General features: G+C 42.6%; 1 protein-coding gene across 9 annotated transcripts in view; it reads left to right on the top strand.

The window, feature by feature from the left end:
• OBSCN (obscurin, cytoskeletal calmodulin and titin-interacting RhoGEF) overlaps positions 1-23,936 on the top strand; it is a 745,212-nt gene that overhangs the window by 677,764 nt on the left and 43,512 nt on the right. For all 9 annotated transcript variants that reach the window (XM_029588301.1, XM_029588307.1, XM_029588308.1 and 6 more), the window contains 3 exons: positions 1,210-1,287; positions 11,431-13,861; positions 19,911-19,982. In XM_029588301.1, coding sequence (XP_029444161.1) covers positions 1,210-1,287; positions 11,431-13,861; positions 19,911-19,982 — 2,581 coding nt within the window. The remainder of the gene's footprint in view (positions 1-1,209; positions 1,288-11,430; positions 13,862-19,910; positions 19,983-23,936) is intronic.

Genomic DNA, 23,936 nt, shown 5'->3' with positions numbered 1-23,936 from the left:
GCTGCACACCCCTGTTGGTTACCCTGAAAACCAGACCTGTATGGAGATGTTGAGGCTTGCATCTGTCAACCCCTCCTTTAACTAGAGCTGCCAGCTCTGCCGGAAAAAGAGCAAACGTCTCCATCCTCTGAACTACTCACTTCATCTCCTCTCTCCTCCCTGCCCGAGGGAGGCAGCAAACTTATCTGTGGCAATGCCTTTACATCCTCTCCCACCCCCATTCTCTTGCCTTGCATCTTCTAAACCTTTGTGCTCCTTCTTTCTTCCCTTGCTCTACCTGCCTTCCCTCTTCTCTGATCTTTCCCCCTTCCCTCTTTTCCTTATTCTTCCCCCTCCCTTATCTTTCTTCCTTCTGCACCCTGTCTGTCTCACCCTTGCTCATTTCCTCCTCCAGTCCTTTTCCTCTATCCTTTGTTCGCTCCCTTTTCCCAATCCCTTCCTACTTTCTGTGGCTATTCTCCTTCCCTTCCCTCTTCCTCTCTCTTCCTCTATACCCCCTCCCCAAGTTGATTCAAAATTAGCATGGTTATAAATGGTGGCAGAACCCCAGCAATCACCAGGGAAAGAGGCGGCAGGAAATGCTTCTGACTCCTCCTCGGCTGCTGCTGCCTCCCCACCATCTTTTCACTCCCGTGCTCACCCGCTCAGAATAGACAGGGGGAAGCGGGAGCAGTGGGAGCAACAGGCTTCTGCAGGAACTGGGAGCTCTCTGAGATTTCCCAGCCACGTGAAAGGGATTTCCAGCAATCCGATCGCCCAGGGTAAACATCTTGCAGGCAGACAGCCTCATCTGCCTGAAACCTGCTATTGCGGACTGTTGGCAACCCTAATTTTAATCCCCTCCCTTCTTATCCAGCAGAGCAATGCAAAGAGACAAGTCCTTGCATTCCTCTCTCTGTCGTACATTGCCAGCTTTACTTCCTCTGCTGAGCCTTTGCTCAGATAGAATGAAAACAATGACAAGGAGGGCACGTAAAACATATTGAATGTACCATGAAAAGTAAGCTTTAGAGAGACAGAGTCAGTAAAGCTTTTTCCCCCCCTTAAAGGAGGAAAGCTTAGTGACTCAGGCCCTTCATTTATTTGGTAAAAAAAAAAAAAAGTGAGTTTTCAGTAGCTTCCCTGTGCCGGAACTTTGAAATCGGTGTCTCAGAAGAATTAGAGGATGCTTTTGAATCTGAGCAGTTTTCCTGATGCACTTTCTTGCAGGAAGACCAGAGGGCAGCAGGAGGGCACCCCATCAATATGAAACAGCTCAAATTCAGTGTAACTCGAGGCAGGTGGCAGGTGAGTTTCTGCAAATTCATTTTGCTCTTCCAGTTTTGTTTCTTTTTAATTTAGTTGTTCTTCATTTCTCGCTCTCTCTTGTGTATTCTCTCTTCTTTTGCATTTTTCTGCAATAAACATGCAAATGGTACCATTTCCCACTTTGCCCTGCTGCTTGGTACTTGGCAGAATTTCCTGCTGTCATGGGAAGGGAAATGCACATTTGACAGCCGAGGACCAGGACAGTGCACAGCCAGCTGCAAACATCAGCAGTGGCATGGCTTCAGGTTGCAAAGGGGGGAGGATTTGGGGATATAATGTGGAGGAGGTGAGATTGGAGCAGACACCGTGGAGAAGAAAATAATTGCCCTGTTCCCTTTTCCAGTTCTTCTCTTCCTGTTCCCTGCAGGCTGCCTGGCGGGAAGGGCTGAAGCAATAAATGGGGGCACTGGCCAATAGTTTTGGGGCACAAACCTTATGTGCCCCCTGTGCGCCAGGGGTCACCTTCCCAGCCTCGGGGAGCAGGGTAATTACTATCCCTTAGGTAGGGAAATAAATCTCCGAGGCTGGGAGCAGGGTAACCTGCAGGGCCAGTATCAGGCTGAGAACCCTCCACACAAACAAAGCACTCTCCAGACTCAAGTTGTGCTCCAAAAAATAGAGGGGCGGATTTTCAAAGGCCCGCGCGCGCCGGCAGCCTATTTTGCATAGGCCGCCGGCGCGCGTAAAGCCCCGGGACGCGCGTACGTCCCGGGGCTTTTGACAAGGGGCGGGAGGGGGCGTGTCCGGGGGCGTCCCCGAAACGATGTGGCATTTCGGGGGCGTGCCCCGACGTTTCGGGGGCCGGCCCGGGGGCATGGTGCCGGCCCGGGGGCGTGGTCGAGGCCTCCGGACCACGCCCCTGGGACCGGAGGACGGAGCGGGGCTGCCGGCGACGCGCGCAAAGTTACGCCTGCTTTCAGCAGGCGTAACTTTGCCGACAAAGGTAAGGGGGGGGTTTGGATAGGGCCGGGGGGTGGGTTAGGTAGGGGAAGGGAGGGGAAGGTGGGGGGAGGGCAAAGAAAAGTTCCCTCCGAGGCCGCTCCGAAATCGGAGCGGCCTCGGAGGGAACAGGCAGGCCGCGCTGGGCATGGCGCGCGCAGGTTGCACAAATGTGCACCCCCTTCCCTTGCGCACGCCGACCCCGCGCGTATCTTATAAAATCTGGTGTACTTTTGTTCGCGCCGGTGGCGCAAACAAAAGTACCGGCGTGCGTAGTGTTTGAAAATCCGCCCCAGAGAGTTCACTGCAGAATGTGCAGGATCAAACATAATAGGGACAGTTCAGGTAGATGCAGAAATCAAAGAGAATTACAGTTCCAGAAATCTTAACTCTGGCTCCTTAAGTAAGTTTCCTTACAACTCAGGGTCTCTGGTTACTTTGTTTCTCTTCTCCTTAGTGCTTGCACACCCTAGTCTGGTCATGTCTTTAGTTTGTCAGATAGTTACTCACAGTAATGTCCTGCTCGGCTCAAGGAAAAAAACCTTCCGGTGCAGCATCAGGATCCTCCGAACCCCAAGACAAGGTCCATATAGCACAGTTTGGCATCCTCCTCCAGAAAATGTTCCTGCCCCAGTTAAGCGCAGATTTTATCTTTAAACGTTCAACTTCCAGGCTGCATTGCACTCTCTAGTTCTTCTCCACTGCTCTCTGGCCTCTGGAGATTTTTTAAGGGAAACTCACTTTATTCTGCTGCTCCCTTCTGAGATCCTGGGTGTGGATCACAGCTCCATTCAACTCTCTTTCCTTGTAATCTGGAACAGCCCCAGACTCAGGAGAGTCAGGGTCTTTTATCACTTCTGCTCCATAACCGAGTCCCTCAGGGGATGAACCCCCTTGTCTGTCAAGAAGGCAGGTTACACCTCCTGACTCGTAGCTGACCCAGGGCTCTGGAATATTCCTGTGCTGGTTCCAGATTATCCTCTTGCCCCATGCAAACCCTGTGCACTTCCAGCAGATGCTGACTCATTGCTTACAACCCCTCAGGGCTCCCATAAAGAGGAAACCTGCACTTTACTATTAAACCTTTCAGCTCTATTTAAGCTCTATGCACTGTCTGTGGCATAGCTAGTACATAAGAACATGCCATACTGGGTCAGACCAAGAGTCCATCAAGCCCAGCATCCTATTTCCAACAGTGGCCAATCCAGGTCATAAGAACCTGGCAAGTACCCAAAAACTAAGTCTATTCCATGTTACCGTTGCTAGTAATAGCAGTGGCTATTTTCTAAGTCAACTTAATTAATAGCAGGTAATGGACTTCTCCTCCAAGAACTTATCCAATCCTTTTTTAAACACAGCTATATTAACTGCACTAACCACATCCTCTGGCAACAAATTCCAGAGTTTAATTGTGCGTTGAGTAAAAAAGAACTTTCTCCGATTAGTTTTAAATGTGCCCCATGCTAACTTCATGGAGTGCCCCCTAGTCTTTCTACTATCCGAAAGAGTAAATAACCGATTCACATCTACCCGTTCTAGACCTCTCATGATTTTAAACACCTCTATCATATCCCCCCTCAGTCGTCTCTTCTCCAAGCTGAAAAGTCCTAACCTCTTTAGTCTTTCCTCATAGGGGAGCTGTTCCATTCCCCTTATCATTTTGGTAGCCCTTCTCTGTACCTTCTCCATCGCAATTATATCTTTTTTGAGATGCAGCGACCAGAATTGTACACAGGATTCAAGTTGCGGTCTCACCATGGAGCGATGCAGAGGCATTATGACATTTTCCGTTTTATTCACAATTCCCTTTCTAATAATTCCCAACATTCGGTGTAACAACTCACTTAAAACCTCTTCCAGCTCTACTATTTAGCTAGTCATTGAGAGCAGATATAAATGTAGCTTTTGACTCTGTCTTCCCCAAGGTTATGAGTTCTTCAGCTTTCCCAGAACCAACTAGGGATGTGCTTTCATGTGAAATATTGATGGCATTGTCTATATTGTTTCATGTTGTTTTTCAATAAAAATGATAAAGAAACAAAACATTTTGAGATTTTTTTTTTCATTTTTTGTGTACTAACTTGAAAAAGTGTGCACAATTCAAAATAGTGTGCAGTATTTCAAGTTAATGCACTCTAATTTGAATTAATGCACACTACAAAACAATACTTACATTTTAAAATGAGAAATTGTTATGATTCAATGAATCTGTGAACCCTTGGGCCGCAATGACAAGGTAAAAAGTCTTACCGTGGTTCCTCGTCGGCGGGAGATGAACCTCAGGGCCGGCAGCTGGAGTTACCAGAAGGGCAGTGGTATAGACAGTCCAGAGTCGAAGCAGGCAGCAAAGAGACAAGGTCCAGTATCCAAAGCAGGGTCAGAGGCAGGCGGCAGACAAGGCAAAGTCCAGTATCCAAAGCAGGGTCAGAGGCAGGTGGCAGGCAAGGCAGAGTCCAGTATCCAAAGCAGGGTCAGAGACAGGCAAAGTCCAGGATCCAAAGCAGGGTCAGAGGCAGACAAGGCAGAGTCCAGTATCCAAAGCAGAAATCAGCGTAAGGCAGGAGACACACCAAGCTGGACCTATTGCAAGGCACTGGCAATCCTTCAAAAGCCTCCTTATATAGTCCTGGGTGAGGCGGTTGTTCGTGGGAGCCTGGAACTACTTCCTGTTGCTGCTCCTGTAAGTGGGGGGAGGAGCCAAGCGCCTGTGTCAGATTGGGGCTAAGGCTGCCCCTGCGGGAGCCATGCTGCTGGCTCCCTGCTGCCTTAGCCGATGATGAGGACCGTGCAGAGAGTACCAAAGAGACCCGCCACTGCCAGTAGGTGTAGTCAACCATGGGGTCGGCCCCCTCCTTTAAGACCCCTTCCAGGAGTCCTAGGTTTCTCCAGGTGATTGGCATGAAAATCCACAAGGAGTGTTTTGTCAAATATATTCTTCATGGGCTCCCATGAATCTTCCTCTGGGCCATACCCCTCCCAAGCTATGAGATATTCCCAATATCTCTTATGACGGCGGACATTCAGGATCTCTCTGACTTGGTATGTCTCCTCCTCTTCCGTGGAGATTTCCTGGGGAGTGAGCGGTTTTCATGCAGGCCACGACAGTATCACTGGTTTCAAAAGCGAAACATGGAAAACATTATGGATTTTAAATAATGGAGGAAGATGTAGTTGATAGGTGACAGGAGTGACCTGTCTCAAGATTGGAAAAGGACCCACGTAGCGAGGGGCAAGCCTCATGGAAGGCACACGCAGACATAGGTTGCGAGTGCTAAGCCAAACCTTTTCTCCAACCTTAAGGTGAGGTGCTGGCCGCCGATGCTTGTCCATAGTATTCTTTGTTCTCTGGGCAGCTATGCTGATCATGGTTTTAATCTGAGTCCATGGCGCATGAAGATCCTGTGCTGAGATCTCAGCAGCTGGGGACAGCATGGATAACGATATTGAAAGGGGAGGGAGTGGTTGTCTCTCATAGACACAGAGAAAGGGGGAGGGTCCCGTAGCTGCGTTGGCATGACTGTTATGGGAGAATTCTGCCCATGGGAAAAGTTCGGCGCAATCATCCTGTTGTTCATTCACAAAAGCTCTTTTAAAAAGTTTTTAAGGTGCAGTTAGTTCGTTCAGTTTGTCATTGGGCTGGGGGTGGTAGGCTGTAGTAAAATCCATTTAACCCCAAATTTGTTGCACAAAGACCACCAATATTTGGCCGTGAACTGGGTTCCACGATCGAACACAATATGGTGAGATAGTCCATGTAATCGAAAAATGTGTTTTGTAAACAATTTGGCCAATTCTGGAGCAGAAGGTAGTGTTGGGAGAGCGATAAAGTGGACCATTTTAGAAAAACGGTCAATGACCACCCAAATTATTCGATTACCAGAGGTTGTAATAAGCCCCAAGGACGTCCAACTGGAGTTTTCTGCCGGGCACAGTTTGGGCATGAGTCTACATAGGCTTTCACATCCTGGTACATCTGTGGCCACCAATAATATCTTCTGAGGAGTGAAAAAGTTCGAACTCAGCCTGGGTGTCCTGCTACTTTTCCAGGCTTAAGAAGGCCTTCCTTTCTGAAACCTGCCTTTACCACCTGGATCCTGCATGTCCTTTTGTCTTGGAAGTAGATGCCTCTTCCACTGCTGTTGGGGCTGTCTTGGGTTAAATTTCCACTAAGGTGGTTTTTCACCCCTGTTCCTATTTTTCTCGAATCATGGCCCCATTTCAACAAGCGTTGTCGTAACCGGGTTGGAACAACAGTCTTCCCTGGGGGAACTACATAGGTAGTGGCCATCAGGATTCATGCTGGGTCGATAATGAACCTCGGTGGGTCTGGAAGATCTTTGGCCACGGAAGCACGAGAGAGAGAGTGTCTGCTCTGACATTTTTGGTGGGTGGCCTGTATTTCACCAGGAAATCGAAACGGTTAAAATATAAGGACCAGCGTGCTTGACAGGGGTTTAGACGTTGGGCTTGGCGGAGATGTTCTAGATCCTTATGGTCAGTATAGACCATAATAGTGTGTTGAGCTCCCTCCAACCATTGTCGCCAAGCTTCAAAAGCTAGTTTTATGGCCAAGAGCTCCTTATCTCCGATACCATATCCTTTTTCAGCTGGGGAAAATTTACGAGAAAAATAGGAACAGGGGTGAAAAACCCCCTTAGAGGAAATTTGACCCAAGACAGCCCCAACAGCAATGGAAGAGACATCTACTTCCAAGACAAAAGGACATGCAGGATCCGGGTGGTAAAGGCAGGTTTCAGAAAGGAAGGCCTTCTTGGGCATGGAAAAGGCATCCAACACCTCCACAGGCCACTCTCTGGTATTGGCTCCTTTGCGAGTTAGTGCGGTCAATGGAGCAACTTATTGAGAGTAATGAGGAATGAAGTGTCTATAAAAATTGGCAAAACCCAAAAATCATTGTATGGAGCGCAGACCGGAAAGCTGGGGCCATTCCCGGATGCAGGCCACTTTATCCAGATCCATTTGGAACCCGGTATTGGAGATAATGTATCCTAAAAAAGGCAAGGACTCAGCTTCAAAAATGCTTTTTTCCAATTTTACATAGAGCTTGTGGACTTGCAAGCGTTGCAGTACTTGTTGAACATCACCGTGGTGGGATTGCAGAATTCGGGGCATTATCAACACATCATCCAGATAGACTACTACATTATTATATAATAGATCGCAAAAAATTTCATTCATCATGGACTGAAAGACTGCAAGTGCATTACACAGTCCGAAAGGCATTACTAAATATTCAAAATGTCCATCCCGTGTATTAAACGCAGTCTTCCATTCGTCACCCGGCCTGATGCAGACTAAGTTATACGCCCCTCATAGATCAAGTTTCGTAAACACTTGGGTGCCCTGTAACTGGTCCAGTAATTCAGGAATGAGAGGCAATGGGTAGCGATCTTTCCTGGTTATGGCATTTAATCCTCGATAATCTATACAAGGCCGAGATGTACCATCTTTCTTGGCCACGAAGAAAAAACCAGCTCCAGCAGGTGAAGTAGATGGGTGAATGAATCCGCTATCTCTCCCTGAGTTTCAGGGAGAGATGGCGGATATACCCTTCCCCGAGGAGGTATGGTCCCGGGAAGCAGGTTGATGGCACAATCAAATTGTCTATGTTCAGGAAGAATTTCTGCATTTTCTTTTGAAAATACATCAGTGAAACTGGCATATTGTGAAGGGAGGTCTCCTGAGGTGGTAGCAAGACATACAGTAAGAGGACGTGTCACTGGAAGAAGGCATTGCTGTTGACAATGTGAGCTCCATTTGGTTAACTGAAGTGTTTCCCAGTTGATCGCAGGGGAATGTTTTTGGAGCCAAGGCATTCCTAAAATGACCGGATGAACGGCTTTGTCAATGACGTGAAGAGATATCTCTTCCATATGTAAGATATCTCTTACATAAAAAAGATATCTCTTTTTTATGTAAGACAACTTTGTCACTGTTTTATGGTTGCAATGTAAACCGGAGTGATAATTAACTCTATTATTTGAACTTCGGTATAGAAAAGTTATAAATAAATAAAATAAATAAATGTAGTATACCAGTCCTTAGGCGCAGTGGAAGAGTAGTCTGAAGGATTCGTCCAGGGAGTGGGTCTCCGGATACTGAAGAAAGTATCAAAGGTGTATCTCACGGCATGGTAGGTAGACCAAGGTGTTCGACCAGATTACTCATAATGAAATTTCCCCCTGTCCCTGAATCCAGAAGGGCTAATGTCGAGAATTCTTGCTGGTTTTGAATTATCATTACTGGAAGGATGAGCTGGGAAGCAGAGCCGGTACAACCTAGAACCATCTCCCCTGTTGGTTCTAGGCTCTGGAGTTTCCCCCTTTCTCGGGACAATTGGCCAAAAAATGTCCTTTGCCAGCACAGTATAAACATAAACCTTGGGTTCGGCGACGCCGTCTTTCTTCAGTCGTTAAAGGACTCCTCCTTAGTTGCATTGGTTCTTCCGGCTGAAGGTTCGTAGCCGTTGGTTGAGAACCCGTCAGAGGCCGAGAGAAGGAGGGTGCAAGAGTGATTGGTCTACGTGGTCCGCGCAATTCTCTGGCACGTTGCTGAAGGCATTGACCAATTTTGCCTGCTAGATCAATCAAATCATCCAAAGAGTCAGGGAGATCTCGAGCAGCTAACTCATCTTTGATGAGGGTGGCTAGTCCTTCAAAAAAAAAACTTTGTAAACTGTCCTTTCGCCAATTCAATTCAGTAGCCATTGTCCAAACTTCAATGGCGTAATCGGATAGCGTACGACTATCTTGGCGTAAATGAAAAATGTCTGACCTGGTTGCCGCCAAATGCCCAGGATCATCAAAGGTGCGTTTAAAAACTTGGAGAAAACGTTGAAGGTCCTGAAGAATGGGATCTCCTCTTTCACATAATGGAGATGCCCAGGCCAGAGCCTTGCCGTCTAACAAGGACAGTATAAGGGTGGCTTTAACTGTATCTGAAGGAAACTGTGCATTGTCCTGGATCACCTGCATACCGGGGAGGGGCCGGTAGCTGCATAGGAGAGGTATTGTGTGCCGGAACAGTAGATGGTTCACTGGAAGGCCCAGAAGCGTCTAGCCGAGAGTTCAGACGTTGCAGAGATGCCGCCAGGGAGTCCAGGCATTGTTGCTGCTGCTGTATCTTTAATGCTAGGCCTGGAATAGCCTGCAGACCGGAGAGGTCCATCGGGTTCATGGCCTTGCAATCTGTTACGATTCAATGAATCGGTGAACCTTTGGGTTGCAATGACAAGGTGAAAAGTCTTACCGTGGTTCCTCGTCGGCAGGAGATAAACCTCAGGGCCGGCAGCTGGAGTTACCAGAAGGGCAGTGGTATAGATAGTCCAGAGTCGAGGCAGGCAGCAAAGAGACAAAGTCCAGTATCCAAAGCAGGGTCAGAGGCAGACAAGGCAAAGTCCAGTATCCAAAGCAGGGTCAGAGGCAGGCGGCAGGCAAGGCAGAGTCCAGTATCCAAAGCAGAAATCAGCGCAAGGCAAGCAAGGCAGGAGACACACCAAGCTGGACTTATTGCAAGGCACTGGCAATCCTTCAAAAGCCTCCTTATATAGTCCTGGGTGAGGAAGTGGTTCCTGGGAGTCTGGAACTACTTCCTGTTCCTGCTCCTATAAGTGGGGGGAGAAGCCAGCCAGTGCCAAGCACCTGTGTCAGATTGGGGCTAAGGCTGCCCCTGCGGGAGCCATGCTGCTGGCTCCCTGCTGCCTTAGCCGATAATGAGGACTGCGCAGAGCGTACCGAAGAGACCCGCCTCTGCCACTGCCAGTAGGTGCGGTCGGCTGTGGGGGTCGGCCCCTGCCGATCGCAACAGAAATTATAAAAAATAAAACTAAAACAAGATGACATTTTTTGCCAAGCACATTCCTAGAAACAACCAGCCTGAGAAATAGGAGCCGGAGTCAGGAATCAGACTCATATCTCCTGCATGGCAGCAGAGAACACTAACTAGAGGGTCACTGGGCGGGTTAAGAGAATTCTTTTTCACATTGGGTCCTTTCTGCAGTTTGATACCAAATGACAACATTCCATAAACCACAAATTTGGGAAAATACAATTTTGGGCTGCTTGGGATGCAAAGACAAAATGTGCTCAATCTTGGTTGGCATTTTGATTGTCATATTTATTCCAATAGGCTAATCAATCTTTCTTAATTTGATAATTTCATGCACTTCATGTATATTTTGGGATTCCTTCATGAGAGCGATTTTTGTCTTTCTGGTTTTACTTAGAGTTACGTAGAACATTAGTTTTTCCTTTCAGTCTTGCTTCTTGTGAAGAGATGAATCACAGTAATATTTAATTTTAGTCTTCAAGTGGTATAGTTACATAGCTATAAATAATATATAGGGGGCAATTTTCAAAATGTTCACGTTGGGACAAAGTCTACAGGTACGTTTTACTCACGGGCTTTCACCAAGTTTCAAAATGAAAGTTAAGCACACACTTTCATGTAAAAAAAGTCATACTAAGTACCCTTGACATTTACACATGCTTATAATGTGGGTATTTCGTGAGTGGAAAGTAAGGCACATCAATTTGAAAAGGCAATCTACACATGTTGCTTTCCTCTCCTGACCAAAATATGCCCCTAGGAAAACTTCCTTTTAATGTGGCTAAAAGAACGTGAATTATTCAGCAGTGCATGCTCTTAGCCACATTAAGGGTGTCCAAATTTCAAAAGGACAATTTACATGAGTAAAGCGCTTTTTATCTCTATAACTGACTTTGAAAATTGCTCTCATAATCTATACATAAATTAGAAATAGTTTTAGCATAAATATTTTTTATTTTTACTGTTTTTCCCCAAATCTATATAAAAATTGGAATGTATTTATTTATTTTAAAATACTTATATTCTGCAACTTCCAAATACTGTATAAAATGTGTCCATTATCTAATGTTTTCATTGTTATCAACTCATCAATGGGTCTTTTTCAAAAACAGCTGTTTTCCTTTCTGCACCTATGAAAAAAAATATTTGTTGACTAAGGCCCAATGCTTCAAACCATATTAAATCTTGGAAAATCTTTCAGCTAGTTTTAAAAAACCTAGGAAATTCATATGATGGGAAACAAGGAGAGAATGTATCTTTGATGTTACCACCTCATATTTAATCTAGTTTTATATTTAAATGATGTCATGCTTCTCTTTTTTTATTTCATTTTAGCGGTCTCTTATGTGCTATAAATCCATATTGGTCATGAGATCCATTCCAGACCTCCTGAAAGGGCCTCCTGACAGCTCTTCTCTTGGTGTTCCTCGACACCTGGTGGGAGATAGCAGTTCTTCGACAAGTGATTCCTCTTCTGATAATGAGAGTGCTGGTTGCTCCAGCACTAGAGACTTAACTGCGACCCCAGAGCTAAATTTGTCAATGTTGGATATCCCATGCTATGAAGACACCACTCCAGCAAGTGAATATTCCAAAATAAGTTTTGAGGATTTGGCACAAGTAACAAAAAGTGAAGAAACAGAGTCCTCACTTGTGACGAGAGCACCCACTGAGGAGTCATTGATGGAGCATCCAGAACAAATGGATTGTGCCTCTGGTCAGAAAGAAGAGGAAAAAGAGTTGGAGCATGCAATGGAAGAAACTGAGGAATCTCAAAAAGCTGTTGGAGGGAAACCCCTGTTGTTTAAGGCAGCCACAATAGAAGTTGGCGACCTATCATCAAAAAGAGAAAAGGCTGAATACTTGGTCCGAGGGTCCTCTGCTGATAGTACGTTGCTTGATGTTTCAAATAAAAACAAATGTATAAAGGGTGGAGGTGATGCTGGTCAACCACCGTTGTTGTGCGTGCCAAGGCAGAGTGTCATTAAAAGCACATTCTACAGTGAAGCGTGTGAGAGCCCTACATTGGCTACCAGAGGACTGTCCTTACAAGACAAAGATTTTATCAAAAGTCGTGAAAGAGCCAGAATAAATTTAATGAAAGCAGGATATTCAAAAGGAACTTTAAGTGGTCTACGGGAGCCCTTGCTAGAACAATTTGGAATGGAGAAAGCAGAAAGAATGCCTCTTCATGAAGGACCATCTGGTTCTCTAACCAAATCAGTTTCCTTTGACATTGCTAAAGAATCGCCAAAGTACACTCTTAAAGTTTCCAGCAGAAGCCGTTCACTAGATTACTACAAACCAAGGACCGTGAGCCCATCTAGGGAGCCACTGTTTGAAGAGGCAGAATGTGAAACCTCAAAGAAAATACCAAGACAAATTGATAAGCATAAATGTTCCTCTGAACATACTAGTGTTCACTGTAAAGAAACTTTAGCAGAAGAAGATCCATGCCAAGTTGAAATGGATTCACAAATGGAAAGGTTAGCTTCTTCAACACTATCTCATGTTGAAAGCCTAGTGACAACCATTCAAAATCAGAAGACATCCCCAGTTTCTGATTGCCATGAAGAAAGCAAAGAGTCTTTAAACCAATCATTAAAGTCTTCAATATACAGTAAAGAGCAATCTGATGCTCTTGAGCACCTAGTAGATGAAATGGTTTGCTTGTCCAAAGAGATGAATGTTTTAGTAAAATCCATGTCTGATCAAAAGGAGTCTAAAACACAACTTTTACCTGTAAATAAGATGTTTCATATAGATCCACTCGCTCAATCAACAGTTAGTGTCATCAGTTCAGGAATCAAAGGAGAAGGAAATAAAAACAAGATTTGTCTTGGAAAAGTAACAGAATCAATCACATCAGTTCCTGAAGTAAAAGATGTATTAAATATGTCAAATGCTCAATATGACTTGTTTGCATTCAGTCAAGCACCAACTCCACCTTTTCCTCATGAACACTTGGAGGACTCAACACTAGAAAGTTGCAGTTCAAGCAAAACCTTTATTTCACATTCTGATAGCTCAGGTACTGGAAGAAGGTCTGATAATTTTTCTGATTTTGAGGAAGCCGGTAGAAATTCTGAGGTTTCACTAATAGAGATTTCAGACTTTTTAGAAGAAGAAAAAATCATCTCTGAGACATCAGCACATGGCACATCAGAGCCCGAACCCTCATTCTTTAATCTCTTTGATCTGTATGACATTCAAGCCTTTCCACCTACATCTGTAGCTGTTATGGCTACCCCAGAAAATACTAAAGAAGGATCTCCACTCTGCAGTGAAATAGTTCAGTCTCATGATACAGCTGAAGAGCACGCAGGAGTGAGGACAGAAAAGATCTCATGTGTCACAACAGAGCTTGGCTTATCTCCGGATGTTGTGCAAGATACCATAACAGAAACAAGGCAAAGTCTTCTGGAACTTTCTGAAAACATTGGTGTTTCTGACACTACTATGAAAAAAAAGCCAGAAAAATTGGATAAAGATCAGACACTGGCTGAAAATTTGAAACATGAATCTGGGGGACAGTCATCAGTTAAACTGCATTATTCATATGAGTTCCATAAGAATGGAAGTAAAGGGCACACAAGCTTGACATCCAGCAAGCAAACCAAATTGGGATTTTTTAAACCCTATGGGAAGAGTGATTCACTAGAGAAATCTTCAGAAAAAAGTTTAAAGCAGAAGATGAAAGCTTCTGTTGCCAACATTTCAAGAATTATAAAAGGAAAGCAGCCAAGTGAAGCTGAGAGAAAAGAAGGTAATACTTAAGTCTGTGTTTCCAAGAGGTTTTTGAGCCATACAATGCATGGAAAACCTAGAAGTATTTTGTACAATAAGATTCTATTATTTACAAAAGTATAATATAATGACAGTTTATTTATTGATAACTTCAAAATGCCCATGTATTCAGAGGCTCTAGATAAATACAGAACATTCAATGAAATATGGCATACATGTAATAAAAAATAAAGCAACAAGCAAACACATTAAAAATAAAAAACATAAAATCACAAATAACAAAAATACAATAATAATATTATAACATATTTCATAAAACCATGAGTAGCCCAACTGAAAGGAGAAACAATTGATATTTGATGAGCAAGAGCCTAACACCCAGATGCCATTATAACATTAGCTAAAAGTGAGCTCAAATAGCCAGTGACACTGTGAGCAGTCTGTGGCTGGTCAGAGAATAGAATCAGGCTAGATTCTGGCTCTTTGCTCATAAACGTTTTACTACTTCTAGAAAAACAAACAGAAACAATGCTGCTTACCTTAGCAGTTTTCAAAAGCAAATGTACAGCAATATAATTTACAGCTAGTTTGCATTGGCCTTTCCTTGGCTTCCGTCTCTTCCCCTGGGGACTATTTTCCCTAGCCGTAGCTTCTTATGCCCTTCTAATGAAACTGCCCTCAGGACAGAACTCCCATTCTATCTGTGGCTTAAAGTGGACAAGGCTAAATACTTGGTCCCAAGCTTTTAAGGATGGTCTTTTATGGGCCCACAATCCATAGAAATAAAATTCCAGATACCAGGCATTAAAAGAAATGTTTTTTCTGTTTGATGAAGTACTTTACCAGCAAGTAGGTGGCACTGCCATGGGTGCCACGATGGCGCCGAGTGTGGCAAGCCTGTATGTTGGGCAGTTTGAACAGAATTGGGTACAGAATTCACCTTAAATACAATACATAGTTTGCTGTTGGAGGTTCATTGATGATATCATCATATTATGGACTGGAGGAAGAGAGTTGTTTGAGCAATGTATGGGATGGTTGAATTCTTGTGATCCCTGTTCACAATTTACACATCATTTTGGGGACACTGTGGTATCCTTTTTGGATATTAAAATCTCTGTATGTGAAAATCAATTTTTCTTTACAATTTGTCAGAAACCTACAGATCGCAATACCCTATTGAGTTATGCTAGCTGTCATCCTCAGAATTTAAGAGATAACATTCCGTTTGGACAGTTTCTATGGTTAAAGCGTTTGTGCTCCACTACACACGAGTATAAAGAGAGGACATTGGAGATGTGTATAAGATTTACACAGAGGGGCTATCCATTAAGGATAGTGAAAAGAGCAATGAAGAGAGTACGGTGGAATGACAGGGAGCTTTTGCTCAATAATGTGTCTAAAAAGAGTTTGCAGCATCTGACATGTGTGTTGCCGTATTCCACTTCTATTCATGAAGTAGCTAAAAGTAGTAGGAGACATTGGCATGTGTTACAGTTATACCCAGTATTTAAAGAAGAACCGATGATGGTTTTTCGTAGGGGAAATAACATTAAAAATAGAATAGTACAGTCATGTTTTAAAGGGGGTACTGTATCAGTTATTGAGTTCCAGGGCTCCCTGTGTGTGTGTTGGGGGGGTGGGGGGGGTATGGGGGACAATAGTTCCAAGGCCATTTTGTATTAGTCCCAGTACAAGCCCCTTTCTGTCCTTGTAAACATCACTAATAATAATCACAGTCATTTATATACTAAAAGCACACTGAGAAGCAATGTGGTTTCCAAATTCTTTACTGATAGTTGATTTAATGACTGAAGAATATTTACAACTCAGATTCAACTTTTAAATAAAGTCAATAAATAATAGGACAGCAGATAGATTAATAAACTTGTGACCTCACTCTTCTAGCAAAGTCTCTAAATTCCTTTGGAAGCACACTTCTTAACATTTGATCTGTTTCTCTTCCCAGTTGCCCCAATTACATAGATTACTCAGGTTTGCTCAGATTACTCAGACTGAAGATTGTTTAATCCTATTTGTCCAATCCCCAATATTCTATCTCTGTTTTCTCCCCACTGTGGAGTGGTTAGAATAAAGTCCACTAGTTTATCAGAATGTAAATCCCAATTATCATATCTGTCCTGAAGTCTTCTCATTTTCTTTAGATCTCCTTATAAAGTACCAGATGGGCAACTTCCTCTCAAGTGTAACTCACCTGAGTCAGCAGCAAACACAGCCCTTGATTACTCTCAGCTCCTTCCCTCTAACAAAGGACAGGACTCCACTTCTTAATGAAAAACCTTCCTTCCTCAGGCTTTGCAATAGAATAGGAAATTGAATCCCTGGTGTCAAGAGCACTCAGTTCCTAATGGAAAAGCAATAGTCTTTTATTAAAAAAAATAACAAGAGACAGGAAGGGTTGGAAAACGTCCTTGCCTCCAAAATGAGGAGATAGTTACAGAAAAAAAACAAACTGAAGCTTGTAACTTCATTACATTAGGTCATAGACAGGTCCAAACCCTGGAGCAGGTACAGCACACAGTCTGAATCTTCCCTTCCCTTAATTAAACCCACACAGGGACGCCCCAATCCTCACAAGGGTTTCAATGGAATTCACCAAAAATTGGCTTACAAAAGTCAAATAACACCGAACTGGGTCAAACTGGCAGGTAAACCCTCAAGGGAAACCAAACTCCGCTGCCCTCGATAATTAGGTAAAAATAAAAGGGCAAGAGACAAAGAGCTCCTATTCCCATGAAAGGCAAACTAAAAATCCATGAAGATTGTTGGTGCTTGAGGATGATAAACAGCTGGAACCCACCATCTGCAGCTCCCACATGGAGGAGTAAAACCCCTGTTAGCGTGCACTAACAAAAATAACAAAAAGTAACAAAAATGAATGTTTTTTTGTTAGTGCACGCTAACAAGAGTTGACATGCGCTAGCCCCTGATAGTGTGCACTAAGCCAAAAAACGATTTTTGAACGAAAATTCGGGGGAAATGTGATCGTTTATCGATTTTACCGATATATATCAAATTAAGAAATATCGTACGATATTTTAATTTGTCATAAAAACAATTCATATCCCTTCCTTATTCCTCCCAAGGACTTTACTGCCATTTGTTCTGCAGCAAGTGTGAGGAAACCAGGGCTACAGTTATAGGAGGAATAGAAAGTATGAAAGAGGGCTGGCATAGGAGATTGCATGAAAGCCATATAGAGTGGGGGTTGTGTGTGAAAGCATGGAGGGAGTGGAGCAGGCAAAAGAGAGCTAGGGATTAGGGTAGAAGCTGGTTTAAAGGCAGTAGAAAGGTGCAAGGAAACTAGAGGGGGAGTGTGTGAGTGAGTGAATATGTGTGTGAGTGTGTGTGTGTGTGTGTCTGTCTGTCTGTCTACCTGATTACATTGGATTGGAATTAGAAAATCTGAAGAAAAATTAGCACTACCACAATCCAGGCCCAGTGAGTCTGTGTCTACGTTGCCTGGCAGTAGTTGCCAAGCAATGCAGACACGCTGGGCCTGGATCGTAGTAGGATGCTCCAGTGATCTGGGCCATAAGAAAACTACTATTTCAGGTACAAGGGATGGAAGGGATCAGGTTGGGATATAGGAGGGGGTACCTGACCCTGTAAAAAAGGCTATTTTAAAAAAACTGGGAGCAAGGGTCAGGGAAGGAATAGGCACAACCCCAAGTCCTATTTTGCTGATAGATTGAAATGTTGCCAGTATGAGGCAAAGGTAAGGGGAAGGTTCAGCCCAGCAGGGCCGAGCCTTTGATGTAGAAATAAAAGGAAAAAGGGGGGGACTGAATAGGGCCTGTAGGCCTGCAATCTTTTTATTATTATTTAACAGCACTACTTAACTAGCTATATTCTTTAGAATATATTCAAAAGAATATCCAGTCATGTTTAAAGTTATCCAGCTATCATTAGCTAGAGAAGTTTAAACAGGAATATTCAGCGAGACATTTCTCCCGCTGAATATACGGGACAAGTTATCTGGCTAACCTACGCCAGATAACTTGTCCACTAACCACCCTACTAAATATGGACCTCAATGTTCTCATATTTTGATCTTTTGCACTGGGTCTCCGGTCCTTTAAGGAAAGATAGTTGTGACTACAAAAGAGAGCTGTGGTGAAACTTCTCTTTCAGTTATGATCACCCAGGCAGTCATCCAAGGAAGATATCCCCCGTTTAGCTCTCTCTTAAGCCTGTGTCTGGGTTTGAAATATATTGAAGAGTTTTAAAGCTCTTTTGATAAGAGTGGAGATAGTACATCCGAATAGGACATGAATGACAAGCTTTATTTCTAGAAACCACAAAAACAATGCACAAATATATTTTCGAGGGATATAATTACCATAAACAAGATATCACCTCTAATAAATCATGTTATTGTTCTCTAAACATCTTCAAAAGGGAGACTGTCTCTAAACAATTAATTAATTTTAAATCTCTCGGTGGACTGGAGAGATAAATTTTCACCACAAAAAATTGTTAGGAAAGAAGAGGAAGGTTTCATACAATTTCATATATCACTGCATCCAGCAGTGTATAGCAATTTTAATCATAAACCGACCTCCTCCAACCCGTAAATTATTTTTTTGTTTTTTAGCATGTGTAAATTTATAGTGAGTATTGTGAAATAAAGACTCTTTTTTAGAGCTGTATCTACCCAAATTGGGTTTTTGTATAGAATATTCTTCGCGAGACGTCGAACTATTCCCCAAAACGCAGACACATAATTTTCTCACATATTAACAAGATGCCATTGTACGGGATAGCTTCCCTTCAAGTTATCTGTGTGAGTATTCATTTATCAAGTCCGTATAGATGTCCCAACAGGGCCTTGTTTCGAATCCTCGATTCTTCGTCAGGGGACACGATGTTTTAATTCGGTGGTTGGTAATGTTCGGCGTTTTCTCAACTCTTAAACCGCCATCAGTATTTATTTCTATGCATACTGATGCAGAAACGTTGTAGGTTCGAATCTTGAACAAGCAAGCCTCTGAGGCAGCCACCTGAGGAGTGGCGGAACTCGGCCAGAGTCGGGCATTTTTATACGTCTCCACTGTAATAAACATTTTATTTATTTATTTATTTATTTATTTATTTATTTAAAGGCTTTTATATACCGCCATTCATCGGAAACATCAAGCCAGTTTACATTTTAACAAAAGGAGTGGAAAGTACAATATAACAGGGGATAAGGGAAACAGGATAAAAATAACCAAGGAAAAGGCTATGAAGATACAGATCTAAAAAAGCTGAGATTAAAATAACAAGATTCAACTATAAATTATTTATTTATTTATTTTTAACTTTTATATACCGAGGTTCCTGAGTGGGATACAGATCACCCCGGTTTACAATAAACTGCAACTTCGCACAAAGGCAGTACATAAAACAATACAAGAATACAAGAACTGGTATAACAGGTATGGCTGGTGCCTAAAACAAGATAGTACAAGAACTGGTATATAAAACAGGAGCTGGTACATAAACATAACAAAACATAACAAAGACATAGCACAAGTGAATACAAGAATTGGTACATGGTACTTAAATTGTACTTAAATTAAATAAATTTAAATAAATAAATTAATGGTACTTAAATTAAATAAATTAAATGACATCCGGCATCTATGTTGTTTGTTGACAGCATTACGGCTTTCATAGATCGCCTCCCTTCTTGTTTTGTGGGTCCTAAATAAGTAAATAGGACAGCTTTTAAATAATTTAAAAGCAGTAAGCAAATCTGCCGTACACTTTTCTAGATAAATTAACATTATGAGCATATACCTAAAAATGTAGTTTTTTCTTTGCCTTTTGATCCCTCCTTTATAGATTATTGTGAGAGGTTGATGATGCTATTGGTGATATAACTCAGATACATTTTAAATTGACGACTCTTACAGACATTTTTTTTATCTTATTTTAACCTTTACTGAAGGTCTCTGTTTTTCTCCTGTTTGTGATGGCATTGGATGCTTTATATTATGGTCTATTAAGTTCTATTGTCAGATGCTGAAAAGCTCACACCTTTATTTCAATTTATCTAAAAGCATACAGATTGCCAGAAAGGGAGAGGCTGCCAGAAACCCAGATGACAACACTTCAGGCTAGTGCTTTCTCAGGTTTGCTTTTTTTCTCCTATACATTTCACTGCATGCCATCCTAGTGTTAACCTTGTTTAATCCTATGTGAGCATTTTATACTGTATGTAACCTTTGCTTAGTGAATGGGTTTCATATTGTCCTCTGGTTACTGGGTCCTACAAAACAGTGATTGAGCAGTTTTTGGACTGGGCCTAAAGTGACTGCTTCACTGGACAGGAAGACTTTCCCCTCTGTAGCTGAACAGATGTGTCCCAACCTCAACCAAGTATCTGATTTCTTCAAAGGATAAAGTTGCAGGCAATTATTTCACTTGAGCCCAAACTTTAGAAGTGAATTCAGTCCAAGCACAGAAAGGTAGTTCCACTTTGTCAATTTATTGAAACACGAAAATTAAACTTAGGGCCTCTTGAACAAGTTCAAAGCCACAGACTCCATATTACAGCACCAATTAAATCTCCTTACAAACATAATTCATTCTCTGGCAATCCAGTACAGTTCATTCTCTTGTAATTGCACCATTTAGTTCTCTCCTAGGGTTTATTTAAACACTGAGACCATTAACAAATCGGATTTTGTCTCCATGATCTTCCCTGTGGCTCCTTCAAGAAGACAGACCATAGGCCTAGGAATAGAGTATTGTAAATTCTCGCTCCACAGGCTTGCCTCTTCCCTGCTGAAACTCTCCTGAGCAACTCTCAACAAAGTCATTCTGCTGCAAGACAACCTAGATCACTTCAAGTCTCACATATTTATACTCATGATCAAGTTGATTTTAAAAGGCCCACGTGCACAAATACCGGGGGTTACACTTGTGGCTAGGCCCTGCATGCACCGAGCACATTTTAGATCAGGCCCAGCCACGCGCGTAACTCCTGATACGTGCAGAAGTGCCGGGCTTGAAGAAAGGGCAGTCTGGAGGGTGGGCCGGGACAGCGCCATTAGATGCTGCTCTCTTTTGGGATGTCCAGAAATGGTTTGATTCTTTGGAGTAGATGTGTATAGGCAAAGCCAGAAAATAGTAACCAAACCTAGGTAGTACCATCATTTTAACCATTGCTATGAGACCCAGCCAGTATAAATCATATTTTGATCAATTCTCTACATCTCTACATCTCTAGAAAATAGTGGAAAGTGTTCTAAACATCAAAATCACAGAACATATAGAAAGACATGGTTTAATGGAACAAAGTCAGCATGGCTTTACCCAGGGCAAGTCTTGCCTCACAAATCTGCTTCACTTTTTTGAAGGAGTTAATAAACATGTGGATAAAGGTGAACCGGTAGATATAGTATACTTGGAGTTTCAGAAGGCGTTTGACAAAGTTCCTCATGAGAGGCTTCTAGGAAAAGTAAAAAGTCATGGGATAGGTGGCGATGTCCTTTCGTGGATTGCAAACTGGCTAAAAGACAGGAAAAAGAGAGTAGGATTAAATTGGCAATTTTCTCAGTGGAAGGGAGTGGAAGGGAGTGGACAGTGGAGTGCCTCAGGGATCTGTATTGGGACCCTTACTGTTCAATATATTTATAAATGATCTGGAAAGAAATACGACGAGTGAGATAATCAAATTTGCAGATGACACAAAATTGTTCAGAGTAGTTAAATCACAAGCAGATTGTGATAAATTGCAGGAAGACCTTGTAAGACTGGAAAATTGGGCATCCAAATGGCAGATGAAATTTAATGTGGATAAGTGCAAGGTGATGCATATAGGGAAAAATAACCCATGCTATAATTACACAATGTTAAGTTCCATATTAGGTGCTACAACCCAAGAAAGAGATCTAGGTGTCATAGTGGATAACACACTGAAATCGTCGGTGCAGTGTGCTGCGGCAGTCAAAAAAGCAAACAGAATGTTGGGAATTATTAGAAAAGGAATGGTGAATAAAACAGAAAATGTCATAATGCCTCTGTATCGCTCCATGGTGAGACCGCACCTTGAATACTGTGTACAATTCTGTTCGCCGCATCTCAAAAAAGATATAATTGCGATGGAGAAGGTACAGAGAAGGGCTACCAAAATGATAAGGGGAATGGAACAACTCCCCTATGAGGAAAGACTAAAGAGGTTAGGACTTTTCAGCTTGGAGAAGAGACGACTGAGGGGGGATATGATAGAGGTGTTTAAAATCATGAGAGGTCTAGAACGGGTAGATGTGAATCGGTTATTTACTCTTTCGGATAGTAGAAAGACTAGGGGGCACTCCATGAAGTTAGCATGGGGCACATTTAAAACTAATCGGAGAAAGTTCTTTTTTACTCAACGCACAATTAAACTCTGGAATTTGTTGCCAGAGAATGTGGTTAGTGCAGTTAGTACAGCTGTGTTTAAAAAAGGATTGGATAAGTTCTTGGAGGAGAAGTCCATTACCTGCTATTAAGTTCACTTAGGGCCAGATTTTCAAAAGCATTTACACACTTAAAACTGGGATTTACATGTGTAAATGCACTTTACTCATCTAAGTAGGCTTTTGAAAATTGGCACAATTGTATGTCATTGAATTGTCAATAGGTTTTACCTGCGTTAAGTGCTCTTAACTTGGATAAATGGCTTTTGAAAATTGCTACGATAGTATGCTACATTTAAAGGCATAACTCCTTTGAAAATTCACCTGTTAGAGAATAGCCACTGCCATTAGCAATGGTTACATGGAATAGACTTAGTGTTTGGGTACTTGCCAGGTTCTTATGGCCTGGATTGGCCACTGATGGAAACAGGATGCTGGGCTTGATGGACCCTTGGTCTGACCCAGTATGGCATTTTCTTATGTTCTTATGTGATACCTTAAAACAGCTTTCTATGGTCTGCCCCTACTTTTACTCCCAAACCCTTAATAAACTTCTTGGCCCATTTAAAAGAGGAGCTTTCCTAAAACCTAGCCACCTCTCACTCCCAAAAGAGAGCAGTTGTGGAAAGGCAAACTGTGGATAAACAAAAACAATGAGTTACAATAAAGCAGGAGTTCCTAGAGGGAATCCCAACTCGGGGTTATATCTGGTTGCCTAAAACTAGTCAGGCATCAATAACCAAGAACCCATTCATAGATAATGTTATGTTTATCTGGAGCAAGGTGCAATCGAGGCTAATCTCCAAAAGGAGATTCATGTCCATTCATTTCCAGTCATTCATCTTCAGTATTGCTACAATAAGAAATTCCTGCAGAGGTTGGAATTGGCGGTTGTCAAGCAGTGGGAGTAAAAAGGATTAATTATGATAGGACAATTATGAGAGCAAGGGAGTTTGTGGAGTTTTGACTCTAATTTATTTAACTATCTACAACTGAGTCATTTCTTGGAGCGAACGGTTATCGGTATAGAAGAGACTTTAAATAAATAAATAAAATAAATTAAGGCTGTTCTATTTATTTATTTTCTGCTTTTTGCACTTTTTCAGCGCTTCAAAGTGGATTACATTCAGGTACTGTAGGTATTTCCCTATCCCCAGAGGGCTTACAATCTCTGGTGGGCATTATGGCTAGGCTCTCTCTCGGCCCTGATAGCTAAGCTGGCTCTCCAGGAGTGTAAAACTACTAAACATGGTCCCCCCAGTGGTTGTATGTGGGAAATACAATCGCAAAGTGCGAAACTGTTATTGCAATTTGCGCTAAGATAGCACTTCGCATAGGTATTAGTGCAAATTGCGATAAACTGCCTATTATCATAAAACATACCCCTTTTCCTATCACATGCAATATTTAGTATATTTTCATAAATCCAGGCCTAACTTTGTACCTGAAGCAATGGAGGGTAAAGTGACTTGCCCATGGTCAGAAGGAGCAACAGCAGGATTTAAACCCTAGTCTCCTGGTTTATAGCCCACTGCTTTAACCACTAGGCTACTTCTCTAGTCAGAGATAAAGTGGCTCTTACATCTAGCAAGACCATTAGAACCCAGAGATTACTTTCAAGGCTTTACAAACTATTACTCCTCAAGGCACCTGAGAAATTCAAGAATGAGATAGCATGAGAAG

The sequence above is a fragment of the Rhinatrema bivittatum genome, chromosome 2 (genome assembly GCF_901001135.1).
Source record: "Rhinatrema bivittatum chromosome 2, aRhiBiv1.1, whole genome shotgun sequence".
NCBI classification, from domain to species: Eukaryota; Metazoa; Chordata; class Amphibia; order Gymnophiona; family Rhinatrematidae; genus Rhinatrema; species Rhinatrema bivittatum.
This window is presented reverse-complemented; position numbering and strand designations above follow the sequence as displayed.